General features: G+C 38.1%; 2 protein-coding genes across 2 annotated transcripts; one reads left to right on the top strand and one right to left on the bottom strand.

The window, feature by feature from the left end:
- Window positions 1-15: 15 nt before the first annotated feature.
- LOC135743226 (uncharacterized) lies at window positions 16-10,845 on the top strand. Its single transcript, XM_065260816.2, has 12 exons — window positions 16-122; window positions 377-425; window positions 2,142-2,172; window positions 3,933-4,013; window positions 4,104-4,243; window positions 5,363-5,488; window positions 5,826-5,871; window positions 7,741-7,809; window positions 8,012-8,298; window positions 8,376-8,480; window positions 10,287-10,380; window positions 10,492-10,845. The coding sequence occupies exons 2-12, from the start codon at window positions 378-380 to the stop codon at window positions 10,512-10,514; spliced, it is 1,050 nt and encodes a 349-aa protein (XP_065116888.1). The 5' UTR covers window positions 16-122; window position 377; the 3' UTR covers window positions 10,515-10,845.
- Window positions 10,846-13,003: 2,158 nt separating this feature from the next.
- Window positions 13,004-15,294, bottom strand: rbm12ba (RNA binding motif protein 12Ba). The gene is made up of 2 exons (XM_065245511.2): window positions 15,149-15,294; window positions 13,004-14,972 (listed from the first exon to the last, which is right to left on the bottom strand). The coding sequence occupies exon 2, from the start codon at window positions 14,946-14,948 to the stop codon at window positions 13,401-13,403; it is 1,548 nt and encodes a 515-aa protein (XP_065101583.2). The 5' UTR covers window positions 14,949-14,972; window positions 15,149-15,294; the 3' UTR covers window positions 13,004-13,400.
- Window positions 15,295-15,310: the final 16 nt, after the last annotated feature.

Raw genomic sequence — 15,310 nt, 5'->3', positions numbered from 1 at the left:
GTAACATAAATATATGACTTTTATTTTGAACGGAAAAGCTCTTGTGTCTTTACTACATATCTTCCGGTTTGTTCCTCGTCGGACCATTTACCCATCTTAAACAATCGTCTGCAAAACATAAGGTTAGTAGATAATAACCCACTTGTTAATCGTTTGTTTATTATTATAACCAGAGATGAATTGCACGCTTAACTATGACTATACTATGCTTTTTTTTCATATTTAGAGAGTTACCGCAAAAATGGACCTGCGCAAAAGCTAAAAGCTTGAACAAAATTGTGTTGTTGAAAAATAAGGATAACGCACATCGGTTTACGCGTTGTCTTTTTTTCGACATAATATAAACGTAATATGTTTGGGTCTTTGTTTTTCACAGCATGGACTCCCGACCAGGTCCTAATAAGAAGGGCAGGCCCGGCGGAAAGGTTCGTATTAAATGTTGTATAAGAGACTATTTTTAACGAGCTAACGTTACGTCAACATTTTCGTCAGAATTATAAAAGAATAATAAATTACAGACCTGAAATCACTGTATTTTGCTTATTTTGTTTTGGGAATATTTAAACATTGTCACGTGATTTCAAGGAAATACCTGCTGGTCGTTATATCTGCATTAGGAGAAGCTCTGCAAACTTGATTACCTATTCAGCCTGGCAAAATGCCTGTTTGATGGTGCTAAGGTATCAAGTCAACTGCATCGCCACCCCTCTCTTTTTTTTGTGCAGTTAAGCCAACTATTCTTATCAAATGTCAAAACATTAACCTAGTTGCTGGTTGGGCTTTAGAAATTGAACCGAAACCGCATCTGCTCTCACTTTTACCAATTGAATTTGGTGTGGTGTTAGCGAAATGCTGAAAGACTTAAGAAGTGGGACATAGTCCTCCTTAAATAGTTTTTTTGGCAATGTTAAAATGAGTAGGATTGGGCCGATATTTGCGAGTTTTATGTGTATCGGCATTGGCCGATACGTGGCTGCCGTGTTCGCCGATTTTTTTTCCGACATTAGTTACAGACAGAGTGCTGGAAGCCGCAAGTGATTGCAGGTCATGTGACTAAAAACAACCAACCTTTCCATGACAACATCGAAAGCTCGGCCTAACAGCTGATCATAGCTGGACAACGAGGGTTTTTATTTCGCATCTCTATGAGGCGATATCCCGGACAGGAATTAGACTAGTCCTAGACTAAAATAAATGTAAGAACTGTCCAAATTTATAACATCTCTTTTTCACATATCTTAAAATACATCAGTGCCGTGTGTTTTGCCTCAAAATGGACACAAGTAATGTTTTTAGTAAGGCATGTTTGTTAAAACTAGTTATATTTCCTAATTAAACTAAGCTCTAGCCCTAGTTTAAGATATTTCCTGTCTGGGAAACCACCCCTATATATATTTGTAGTGGTAAAGTGCTAGAAATCAATATCCTTTGTTAATAGTTCCTCATCATTGTGGAGAGTGCAGTTCATGGTTCCACAGCACCCTTACCTGTTTTTACTGTTTGTTAAATATAGTTTATTTTTAAGTTCAGCAAATGTTACTTTTTTAAAGTGAGACATTTGGCATCATCATCGTGTTATTTTTATGATGTAAATTGGGTGAGCAAAAGCAGTATCGGCTCAAGAAAATCGGCAGCCTGTATCGGTCATCGGCTAAGGCTGATCAAACAAAAATCGGCATCGGCACTGAAAAATCCATATCGGTCGATTCCTAATGAATAGCATGGGATCACTGTGACAGAAGTGATTTTTTTTTATCCCAATCATCACTAATGTGTTTTGTCAAATAGCATGACATTGGTTTAATCCCCTACCTTCTGTCTAAGAACAGATGGCAACTTGCAGAACATGTTACAGATGTGTCATGTCATATATCAAATGTTCTTGTTTGCATGATGTAACCCATTCACGGGATGGATCCAGATTGTTCTTCTAGTGTGTGACAGTGTCTGGTGAAGAGACACTTTGATTGTCCAGCTCTCCATGGACTGTCACCCTCTACTCTTGAAGTGGAGAGGGGAATTGGGAGAATTTAGGAGGCATAGGAGAGTGGAGTCTCCTCTTCACCTCCAGGGCTGTTATATCTCGCTAATTCCTCTTTATTTCTCTCCCCATCAACGGTTTTATTTGTCGTCTATGACAGAAAAAGCAGCCACCTCCAATTGTTGACATAGGTAAGTCTTGCCCTCAGTTCTGTCCCTTTTATCATGTGCCACTTCTGGGTTTAAGAGCTTTTAAGCTTTAACCCTGAACACGACACAGAAGCACTTTTCTCATATTGGTGCTAACTAGCACTTTATTCAAACAAATGCATTGCACCATTTACATGTTTTAACAACAATATGCTGAACAACAATAGAAACGTCAACGTAGAGCTCCTATAGTGTACGAAAATTTAAGCCTCTGTCCTCTTGACCCGTTCTCGCCATGTGCCGTGTCCGGTCAAGATCATCTGTTGGAATGAGATCCAATACACTTGGTGTGCCTTTGGTTCCTTTATGGCCACATTTAGGTCATGCTAAGGGTTAAACAAATTGTGGCGTTATGCACAAGATGTGCATCAAGTTGCCAAAGGAAAGAAATCCGTAATATCTTAATTTTCATATTGCTTTTATCACACTTTATAAAAGTACTTCTATTGGTGTGAGCACACAGTTAGCATGACCTCCTTACAATGTTACCCTGCTGTGGTGTGATTGGCTGAGATCTGAAACAGTTCATGTTGCTAGACACAGGATTTTCAGATCACTTCATTACAAAACTGAGTTTTTATGTTGTTCAGTGTTAAACCTTAAAGAGCTGTGGTTCACTTGTTTGACCGCAGTTTTTTATTGTTTTAAAATGTGATGGTTGCTGCCTGCGTGTAGAGACGTGTGAGTAACTTATTGCAGAGTGCTTTAATCACTCTGATACTGTTTTGGAGATGCAGTAAGTACTGTTTCAGTAAATCAAGAACTCCAATGCCACCTTTGAGCTTAAAGTTCGGGTTTGTAATAGCCCGTATCACTCATACAGCCGTAAAATGCCAGTAATACTCCTGGATTGTCAAGGCGATGCAACCAAAAAAACAGACAGAAGATCAGAACTTTATGATTAAAGTTAAACCGCGCCCAGTGTGAGCGCTAATCGTGCCAGAGCACGGTTCAAAAGGTGAGACGTCAGTTGCGCGACAGTCACTCAACTTTTTGCTTTTGTAAAAACTTTCTGATGCGCACATGTGAATATCTGAGTGAAATAAGCAATGGATTGACTAAGCAAAATGACTAAGCAAGAGTTGTCATTGCGTCCAAAACGACTCCGAATAGAAGTCACAAGCGTATCATAACAAGGGGCTACAGTGTTAAGAAAGTGCTTTACTTCCTGTTTTCTTAAAACAAATGCATCCGTAAGTGCAAGCCTGTGGGGAACAAGCAAACACAGACCAGGGTTCAAGGCAACCGTGCCTAATATGAGTGCCCTTAGTTCACACATGCAGGTCTGGATTTACCTCTTATTGCAACATGGGTAAAATATATTTTTGTGCCCCTGCATTGAATACACACACACATATATACAGTGCCCTCCATGAATATTGGGACAATAAAGGCAAATTTGCTCTTTTTGCTGTGGAGTCAAGAAATGTTAAAACCGTAAAAGTTTAATATTAGACAAAAGTACAAAGTGTTACATTTTATTTCTCACCAGTTTTAACATAAAATATTTACCAACTTGCCGGATCAACACTCACTATATCTCACAATATTTAGGATTAGCGTAAAATACTACTACTCATAATAAAAATAATAATAATAACAATAAATAATGATAATTTATTGCCATAATTGGAACAAACCTGGACATGCAAGCATAGGCACGTGCCTAGAATGCCAATGCATAAATCCGACCCTGCTTACAAGCTATGTGTGCCTTTATTTATTTGTATTTGTATCAACAGTCTACACTACCTGGAATGGATCTATCCAGACCATACCCTCTTTGGAGAAAAAACTGCAATCAGTCACTGAAACCGTTGTTGGTGAGTCATGATTTAAGTCTTCTTTGATATGATATACAGCTGTATTGTATATAGACTCGGTTCAAAATCATTATTGTTTTGCATTTTTAGGCCTGCAGTATGTATGGGAGTATCGAAGCCCATCTAGGTCAACTCCTCCGCATTACCAGTGTAAACTGTGCAAGGTTCAGCGGCTGCAGAAGGAAATATCTACTCACATCATGGGCTGGAAGCATAGCTTCAGATACTTGGTAACTCTGATAAAGATTTTTTTTTACAAGAAGCCAAACCCCATCTAACTATAAATTTGTTGTTGCCACCAATTTAGTTTTTTTCAAAAGAAATAAAGGTGGTGTGCTAGATCTGACAGATATTGCCTTAAAAGGGAAACTCCACTTTTTTGAAAATATGCACATTTTCCAGCTCCCCTAGAGTTAAATATTTGTTTTTTTTACCGTTTTATGAATCCATTTAGCCGATCTTTGGGTCTGATGGTACCACTTTTAGCATAGCTTAGCATAATCATTGATTAGACCATTAGCATCGCACAAATAACCAAAGAGTTTTTATATTTTTCCCATTTAAAAATGGACTCTTCTGTAGTTACATCGTGTACTAAGACCGACAGAAAATTAAAAGTTGGGATTTTCTAGGCAGATATGGCTAGGAACTATACTCTCAAACTGTGGTGTAATAATCAAGGACTTTGCTGTCATACCATGACTACAGCAAGCTAAGACTATTTTGGGTGCTGTGCAGAGTCATTGACTATTTTGGGTGCTGCGCCAAGTCCTTGATCATTATACCAGAATGAAAGTATAGTTCTTAGCCATATCTGCCTATTAAATCGCAACTTTGAATTTTCTGTCGGTCTTAGTACACGATGTAACTACAGAAGAGTCAAGTTTTAAATAGAAAAATATTGAAACTCTTTAGTTATTTTTGAGTGCGAAGCTAATGGTCTAATCAGATTCTATGGATTATGCTAAAAGTGGTACCGCCAGACCCGGAGATAGTCTGAATGGATTTCAAAACGATAAAAATCAAATGTTTAAAAGGGAGCTGGAAAATGAGCCTATCTTCAAAAAAAGTGGAGTGTCCCTTTAATAAATAGTTTGAATTGCTTGTCACATACATCAAGGGATAATAGACTGTCTGTGGTGTCGTTTGTATTGTTTGACCTAAACCATGCATTTTTGCAGTTCCTAATAGTTATCTGACAACTATCTGATTCTGTGCATGTTTGTTTCTCACCAAAACTTTTAATTTTATGCTTCTAATGTTATGTCACAGCTCATTCATAAAGCTGTTTTACAAATTTCTTCAGGCTATTGGAAAATGTCATTTTATTTTTATGTTTCTGGAAACAGAAGCAAGTCCACCCAGACAAGGTTCCTTTTGAAGAGGAGGATGCAGCAACGGATGTAAACTATAAAAAAGCTGTTAAAACTGCAGCTGCTGAAGTGCAGCAGGCTGAGGGGAGAGGTCAAGTTAAGGTAAAAGACAAACAATGTATGACGTGCCCTGAGATTTTGGAACAGTTTTAAAAGACATAGGGGTGGTTTCCCGGACCAGGATTAGCTTAATCCAAGACTAGGCCTTAGTTTAATTAGTAAATATAACTAGTTTTAACAAACATGCCTTACTAAAAACATTACCTGTGTGCATTTTGAGGTAAAACAAACAGCAGTGATGCACTGACATATCTTAAAATACAAGTTGTTTTCAGTTTGGAGAGCTCTTAAAAGTGTTTAAGTCTAGGACTAGTCTAATCCCTGTCCGGGAAACCGCCCAAGAGATGTGTAATTTTATGCTTTGTCTGATGTCTTCCAGATAGTGCTTAAAGAGCCTTCTGACGTTCCTGCTTTTCATGGGATGAGTAAGTCCATCTTCCTTCTGTCCTACCAATGACTAAACACAACAGTTAAAGAGTAAACTCACATACACTATCTGTGTGCTTTTCAGTGGCGAATATTGCTTTAAACATTTTTATAATTTATTCAAATCATTTTATAACTTCCCTTTATAAACTCGCAGATGTTTCCAGCCTCATGCTTCACCAGTCAGTCATGTGCAAATATCGACAAATTCATCAGCATGGCTGATATATATTAAAGGGATAGTTCACCCAAAAACGAAAATAACGTCATTACTCACCCTCATGTCGTTCCAAACTCGTAGGACCTCCGTTCATCTTCGGAACACAGTTTAAGATGTTTTATGTTTAGTATAGGGCTGGGACAACACGTCGAAGTCATTGACGAAGTCGACGCAAAAAATATGTGTCGATTCGTCAGACCCAAAAAGGTGGCGCTGTAGAATAGTAGCAACGCGAGTGGCTTCAGTCCACGCCGGTTTCACACTGCAAGTGTGAGCAGTACGTGCGGGCCTTTTTTTTTTTCAGCGCCCATGTTAACAAGCATGCACCCAGCCGCATGAGCAGCGTGAGCTCGCGCCTCTGTAGCAACAGTGCTGCAATTGTTTCTGCTTTTTTTCTGCTGCGCTGTTCAAGCTTAATTAAAGTGAAAGTGCTTTGTTAATGGTTTAAATGCTCATGGATTGACGCGAAAAAGTGTCATTTTACCATAAAATCATGAATGTGAAGTGTGTTTTAAACAGTCATTACTTTGAGCAATTTAACAGAAAGCAATGAAAAATGTCACTGTTGCCAGAAGACTGCGCTTTCATTCACTCTCTGTCCAGCAGTAACTGAGTCCTAATCTATCTTAACAAATTTGTATGCATGTTAACAAACAAGAAGCATGTATGTGCTTCTTAAGTCTATAATTGTGTTTATATCTGTCATTAAATTGGTCCGAGCTGCACACGTGACAGATCAACTAAGCAATATGATGACATGTGAGAGGCCTGTCTGTAATCGCGCAGCAAACGACTCCGAATAAAAAACACAGACTTATCATTACGGAGGGGTCCAGTTTTAAGAGAGAACTTACTTCCTGCTTTTTTCAAAACAATCGCATCTTAATGACGAAAGCACGCCCGGACTCGGATCGATAAAAAGTACAGTGTGAGTGCGTGCACCTGGGGGAGTAGGGAGGGGTGACAATCTCGCTGGGGCTTGGTTTGGTTTGGATAATGTGAGCGCGCACTAAATGCATTATTTTGCACTTTTATTTTGACATTTTAAGAGCAATGAATTTATATTGAAATGTTTACATTCAGATATGTAAATCAACATGTATAAATTGCTATTAGTTAATTAATGGGGAGATAATCGAGAATCGAATCGAAGTCGAATCCGACTGATAAAATGAATCGTTAGATTAATTGATGCATCGAAAAAATAATCGCTAGATTAATCGTTTAAAAAATATAATCGTTTATTCCAGCCCTTGTCTGAGAGCTTTCTGACCCTTCATTGAAAATCTAGTAACGGTATAATATCCATGTCCAGAAAGGTAATGAAAACATTATCAAAGTAGTCCATGTGACATCAGTGGGTCAGTTAGAATGTGTTGAAGCATCAAAAATACATTTTGGTCCAAAAATAACAAAAAGTACGACTTTATTCAGCATTGTCTTCTCTTCCGCATCGGTTGTGAACTGCGTGCACGAGACTGAAGTCACGTGACTGCATTAATTACATTATTTTAATTTTTGGATGAACTATACATTTAACAGCAAATAGACGTGGTGCAATTAATGTTGTATGTTATCGTAAAATTACTAATGTTTCAGATATTTGTATGTATTTACTATCTACTTACCCAATTGTTGTTTCACTTAGAATCTGCTCAACGCGCCCCGAGAGGAAATACTGGTATGATGGGGCCTGGTCCTCGAATGTCACAGCAAGGTTAGAGTTTGTTTATTTCACTTAAATGGCCATTGTAGATTAAAGCACAAACTGATGGCTTAAACCCAGACATTGCTGTTAATGTAACGTAGATTATGTATAGTAAATATCACACTGACTGCACATTGGAAGTTCAGTGTGCATTAAAATGGTTCTGTTTTGAGGTTATGGCTCTTATTGTAAATGCTGGATCTTTTTACAGAATTCATGGGTCATGGTGGTATGAGAAGAGGCCCAGCTGACATGGGGGGCTTCTCTAGCCCAGGTCGCTACGGCAACAACATGTCTGGCGCAGACAGAGGGATGATGGAGAGAGAGCGCATGCAGAATTTCTCTGACGATATGCACATGGCCACAGAAGGCTTCGGAAATGGCCGGCGCAGCGAGGGGATGGGCAGACCTTTCCGCGATGATATGCCAATGAATAGCAGGGAAGACAGAATGATGGGTCCAGGCGATAGCATTCCTGCAACACTGCTTAAATATCTGGTACGGTTTCTTTTTTGCATGCATGATGGAATGCACATCATAAACCATTTGGAGTTATTAAAAGTTTTTGTTTTTAGGACGACTTCCGTATTGAGAATGAGGACGATGCTCAGATCGTCCTAAAGGTCACACAGAAGCTCACGGATGTTCTCATGGAATACCGGCTCAGGAGTATTTCAACGGTAACTGCTTTTTAAAAGTACTAACAACTAGGGATCCCCACCATTGGACATCGGCCAATTGTTTTAAACCAGCCAATGATCAGAGCAGATTATATTCTGGAAATCAAAAGTGGTGGAAAAATGTCATTCTGAGTAATCAAATGTCGGTATCAGTTCAGAAATGTTGTATCAGCTAAGCCTGGCTGACACCAAACCAGTCTCCTAGAGAATGAGATGTTGGCTGGGAACCACATGCTAATTTTCTCGTATTTGAGGTGTGGTTTACGAATGCCCTGAGCTGTTTATTGGGTGCTATGAATGTCTATCAAATGCGTGTGTATGTAGCTCATAGCCAATCGTTTCAATTATACCAGATGACGTATGGAGAGCGACATAAATTCAAACGTAAACAACTTTTATCGGGTACATGTGCACACAGCTGAAAGCTATGCAACTAAATCGGTAGCTGTATATTGATAGTGAATAGCTACACAACCTGTGTATTAAAGGAACAGTATGTAGGATTGTGGCCAAAACTGGTATTGCAATCACAAAACTTGTGGCTAAAACTGGTACTGCAATCACACAGCTGGTGGCCAATACACAAAATGACAACATAAACATCAGTTGAGGGCTGCATCTGCACTTTTTAAATGACAATATCCTGGCCAGACCACTGTTGTCAGTGATATAAGTATTTGAAATGAAAATGATTTCTTAATGTCTTGTGACATATCAGGGCCATTTTATGAGTCATTGATATAAATTTCTTACATACTGTTCCTTTAAGTTGTGACAACCACAGTACAGGCATAATGACAATATGAAATTAATAAATACCACTTACCATTTATAAGTTAATTGTACTTTGTCAACGACAATGCCTAGCATGTTGGTACTATAAAACTCCGTGGCTATCGTGTCTTGCCATATCCAAACATCCTTCTTGGATATGAAATTGTTTAACGCCAAAAGTTGCTCTTTTTTTTATATAAACTTGCATTCAAAACTACAAAGAACCCTATCTAATGCCACATTGAAAAGTAACTTTGCATCTGCTGCCGTGTTGGATAAACAAAACTGCTTTGGTGTGTCTCATAGACATCGTCATCGTCTTGCTGCCCCCTCCCCGTTCTGTGATTGGTTCCCTATTTTAGGGGCAAAATTGGTCCACAGTTTGGGAAACCCAGGCTAGTATCGGCTAACAACCTCTAAAAAAAACCCCGGAATTATCATTTTAAATGCAAGCTTCATTTAAATGAGACAAAAAAATTGTGCAGTATTGCTATTTTACACATTTATCCGGTATATTTTGGCCTCAGGGCTTGATTGTGACAGAGATGATCATTTTATATTGGTTTATATTAATGCTCAATATGAGAGGAGGAGAGGAAGCTTGCATATGATTTGAAGCAAAGCTTAAATGCTCATCTGCACACTTCTCCAACTCAGGATGTGGTGACTTCCTTTGCATAGCTCAGCTGTCAAATTATTTATTCGGTTACTTGTATAAATGTGACCATTAAATTTAAGAATTTGGTGATTGAAGGCAAACTTTATGCCATATATTCTTTATGTAAGCTACACATCCACAATAATCTGAGAACTGTTAATGAATTACATGATTGCCATTTGATGTAAACAAAACTAAATAAATTAAGGCATTGACCTTAAAGTCAATATTTGCATGATTTTTCGTTAAAGAACAGTAAGGAAGGGACAGTAATGAAGGGCAAGATAAAACGCAGGAGAATAAATGAAAAATCAGTTTTGATGCTTTAACACATGTGTGATTTTGGTTCTGAATATCTCTGTATTATTTTTTAGAAACCGATGCCCACAAGCTCTTTCAGCAACATGAGTTACTCATCATCTCGTGGCCCCCACGGCTCTAATGACAGATTCTCAGGTGGCATGCCAGGTATCCAAGTATAATGCTTTCAAAGAGTCATTTCTCTTTCCATCAAACCTTTAAAGTGTATTCTGTGTGTTCCATTACATGTATAATGTTTCATTTCCTATATTTTGACAGGTTCATCAAGATACTTTAACTGAACATTCATTTTGAACTATGAAGACTAGGATACTAGCTTCTAGACTGTTTGTTGTAGGCATTTTGATATGTTATTTTTGACTGTATGACCAAACAATTTTTTTGGACTTTTAAGCTGTTTTGATTTTACAATATGTAGATAGTCATTTAAATGTTTTCAGTTTTTCTTAGACATGTTCAAGGAGCTTGATATTGTTGTGCTGTTATTTGTAATAGCAACACAATCTTAAAGATTACATTTAACCTGTGATTTATTTAGTCATTTTGTCTGCTTGTTTCTAAAGGTATGTTTTGTTGCCATGACATTTGAAATAAATCAAGTCAAAAAGTTGAGTTTGCATGACTGTGTAATTGTAATATTATATATTGTGAATATATGCAATATTCCCTAGAGATAAGGTGCATGATCTCTAAAAGCCAATGTTGACATTTGAAATCAGCTAAACAAACACGCCCCTACCCCAATAGAATCTGGACCTTCTTTTGATTGACCCGCACCACACATACGCAACCCAGACAACGATGTCGGTTAGTATACACGCCCTTTACTGCTGATTGACTACAAGTGTGTTTTGGTAGTTGGCCCGACTCCCTTTTCCAAAGTGTTTCAAAATCATGCACCTCGCCTTTAAATGCTACCACTGCCAGTTGTTTGGGAAATGGCCACAATACGTATAAAGTGGTGTCATTGTAATAGGGCTGGGTATTGATTCGGATGTTCCAGATCGATTTGATTTCGATTCACATGCTATCAAATCGATTTTAATTTCGATTCATTTTTCTGATTCTCGGAACGGTTTTTATACTTGATTCTCGATTCAACTCCATGAATATAGATTTAATACAAATACTATATTTATGAAAAAGAACAGTGAACATAAGTTACAAGTGGGTAATTAATATAAAGAAATTAAGAGCCACAAACCTGTATATTAAAATATTTTATTTTAGGTACACTTGGGTACATTTAAACCGAACACATCTCTAATTTTCAAATGCATACAATTATGTTGTATCAATGCAATTTTGATGCAAGATGAAAAATGTATGCTGAAAAAAGTCAGAACAATCGCATTCCTTGATCAAACAGAATCAGGTCATTTCATAAAAATAAAAAAAACAATTGATTCGTGGCCTTTGAGAATCGATTTTGAATCGACCACGTTTACAAAATCGTTTTTTTTTTTTTTTTTGCCCAGCCCTACATTGTAATGCAACATTATTTTTCTCTCAGCTTTGACTGTTTTGGAATTGCATTATCAGACACATGATAAGAAGGGACTGTGTGTTGCAGCTGGTCTTCATATCTCTTTCAAAAGCTGTCCTTGAGTTTTTACTTCATGCTTTAATGTCTCAAAAAGAAACTGTGTAGGTACGCCTAACTCTTGGTTAATCATTAAGCGTGCATTTTTAGACTTGCTCTGTCCACAAAAAACCCCACCTGCTGTGCTTGTTCCACCGTTAAAGACGGTGCAAAATATTTAGAAGCGAGAAAAATAAAACGTAAATCCCCTGGAAATAAAACTGTTGGTTAAAAACTGTTCAAAAATAATAGATGTGCATGAGCTTTGGCCTGTATTAATAGATTTTACCAGAACACGAAAGCAGAAGTGTTCAGACGCAGTTGGTTAAGTGTGGTGCAGTTATATTAGGACATTTAAGTAGTTAATATCAAACATGCCTTACAAAAGCATCACTATTGTTCTCCATGACAAAAAATGGCACTGATATATGTTAAAATATGTCAGTGCAAGCTCTTTTCTTAGACATGCATTTTATACGGAGTTCACACTGCATGATTTTCAAAGTTGTCAGATCACTTTTCACATTGCACGACATCTGGAGAAGGATTTAGTTGCTGTTGTGTGCAAATTGTATGATGGATCGATGACAGATGGTTACACATTGCATGACTTTACAACAGGAAGAATCACAGAAAGCTTTGTCTGGGCCAAACCACGTTTCAAAACAAACAAACAAAAAAAAGATTATGGAGGAAATAAAGAAAAAACTGACACTGTGGTTCCACCTTGAACGTCTCCCTGCGCTGTATGTTGCCCTTCCATTGGCTGTAGGTCATCTCAGATGTAATTTTCAGTCAAAACTATTTAGAGCATGCCACATATCTTGTCTACTTCTGTGATTTAGAGAGATTGCATCTTTCATAATGCACACTGCGTTATTATTGCTCACGTGAATGAGCACCAATTTCCTTCCTTGTCTGCGAGTGAAAATCAGGGCTAAAGTCATGCAGTGTGAACTCTGCATCAGTCTGGGACTAGTCTTAAGCCCTGTTTAGGAAACCACCCCTAAAAAGCTTGATTTAGTTTTTAAACTTTAGTCCTAGGTTGGCAATGAATCCCTTTTTGTACAGTCAAATGAATTTTAGTTGTACATCTAATGTAACCAGTGATGTTGGTTCTCTAATTATAACAAAGTTAAAATATATATAGGCAAAAAAATCAATAAAATGACAATGTGCAAGAGATGGTTCGATGTATCCATTTTTTAATTGAAACCAATAAGCTGTTAATTTAGCAGCTACAACGGGAAAAGTGCATTATAATGTGCAAGCAAACATACATGCTGTGTGCATTATTTTTATTGCACTGATGAACTTTAAGCATAAAGTTTACTTAACAGTTTGACAATTAATTGTATGAAAAATAGTAAACGTAAAGAAAATGTTTCACCAGCAGAAAATATTTTCAAAATCTTATTTACACACTGCTTAGATTTTTGTTTAGGGCATTCTTATAATTGCTGTGGTTAAAACAGCTGCTCTGGCACATCAATGCCAAAAGTCTTTACAAAAGAATTCTGAATCTTCTAAATCTGTAATCTTTATTTACATGAACTGTACATAATGGTCTGTTAACCATGCATCTTCACTGCGTGCCAAGTATCTCCTTCATCTGCTGATGAGTAATGCGAGTGAGTAGAATTTTTGTTCCCATGAAAACTTTCCCATGAAGGTTTTGAGCCTGTCTGGCAACTTTCTCACATCCAAACTGCACTACGGCCTCTCCAACGCCATTTCCCTGGCTGTCCACGAGCAATATGATTTGATTTTCGAAGACCTTAAACCGGAAAAAAAAGTTCCTCACCTCAGATTTCTTGACTTCTGCAGGAAAGTTCCTTGCATATATACACGACATGGATTTTCCATATGGTTGGTGTCTCCAAATTTTAGCAACTCTGTTCCTGCTGAGTATCGCAAACATTTCTTCCCTAGTAATGGAAGACACTTCAATGTTCTTTAAGCCAATTGTGGTCCCATTCATGTTTAGAGCCGCAGCGTAATCTTCGGCACGCTCAAAGGTAATGAAAGCAGTGCTTGTCCTCTCTCCAAACTTGTTTAATAAATGTTTAATTCTACTGTTCGGGATCTCGTGACAGCCCAAAATGTTCCTGATTTCTGTCTTGGTTATATTCTTTGAAAGATTATTGACAATAACATAAAGTTCTGGGTGAGGGCTTTGGCAGTATTTTGTAGAAGATCCTGATGGAGGTTGCTCCTCAGCACTTCTTTTGCTTGAGAAACCTCTAAATGCATTTCTATCCACGTTGACTTGTCTTTGGTCCGTGAAAGTGTGAGATTGCATCTTAGGCATGCAATCATTTGACTGCTCTGTGGCATCTGTCCACATCTTCTCATGGGCGAGTCGAACCTCAATGTTAAATTTTTTGTATTTTGTATTGTTGTATTTCACCCCTTCTTCAGCCTCTGCAAAACTGGCTAGCTTCACTAGGCAGCACAATCCCAGTGGTAATTGAACTTTTGTAATAACTCCCAACACTTTTAATCCTTGGAGGAAACGGCAGACATCTTGTTCAGTAACGGAGTCTGGAAAGCCATAAAGCCGCAGGTAGCCTGGCTTACAGGTGTTAATGTTTCCTCCACTGCTTTGCTGCTCCATAGAGGCCAAGCTATGGGTGGCTCCTGCAGATTGAGCAAAATCTGCATTTGTTTGGTCTTCAGTTGAGTGCCTTTGAACAGTTTGTTTTAAGTTATCTGGTGCCGAAGACACTGGGGTTTCATTCACTTTGTTGTTTGAAAGCTGTCCTTGGATGACAGCCATTAGACTTAGAAAAATAGCTGCGCTGGTGTCTGTTAAGACTGGTGCAGGTGGCACAGTTTTAGTTTCCACTGCAGGGGTGATTGGTTTTCTTAATCTTGACTCCATTTTATGCTTTAATTCAGCTACACTGCTGATATATAATGAAATGGAGGAGCCTCTGAGAAGTTTTCCAGAGCGGCGCATGGCTTGTTGAGCTTCTCCTTCTGTTTTAAAAATTATAAAAGCTTCACCCATCTCACCACCAGTGATATGAACACCACCCTCCGGGATGTGTAAGCCATGAAAAAATCTGCGGATATCTTCAGATCCTGCTTCTGTGTTCAAACCTTGCAAACGAAGAACCACTATTGTCATGATTCGTCTTTCAAACAATGGGATCTGTTAAAAAAAGTCATGAGGCAAACTTAAAATCATCTTGATGTTAAGTGGAACCATCTCTACAACAAAGAAAAAATAAGTAACAAACAAACTATTTATGTTCTCCAACTTTTTATAACGGGTTACTTCCATTTTGTAAAAAACTCCCGTGTCGTTCCTCAAACGCTTCTACTTACCGTTGGTTTATCTCTAAAATGTAACTCAAATAAATGTTCATATGAACAAACTTTTCTGTCAGAAAAACACAGACAATTCTCACTGCTCACCCTCTCGGCGCGAAATGTGCCTCTGCTTTGGGGATTTTATGAGCACGTGCGCCAGCAGCGAACCGCCTTCTG

This window comes from Paramisgurnus dabryanus, chromosome 13 (genome assembly GCF_030506205.2).
Source record: "Paramisgurnus dabryanus chromosome 13, PD_genome_1.1, whole genome shotgun sequence".
Classification (NCBI taxonomy): domain Eukaryota; kingdom Metazoa; phylum Chordata; class Actinopteri; order Cypriniformes; family Cobitidae; genus Paramisgurnus; species Paramisgurnus dabryanus.
The sequence above is the reverse complement of the archived record's forward strand: the minus strand, read 5'-3'. Positions and strand labels throughout refer to the sequence as shown.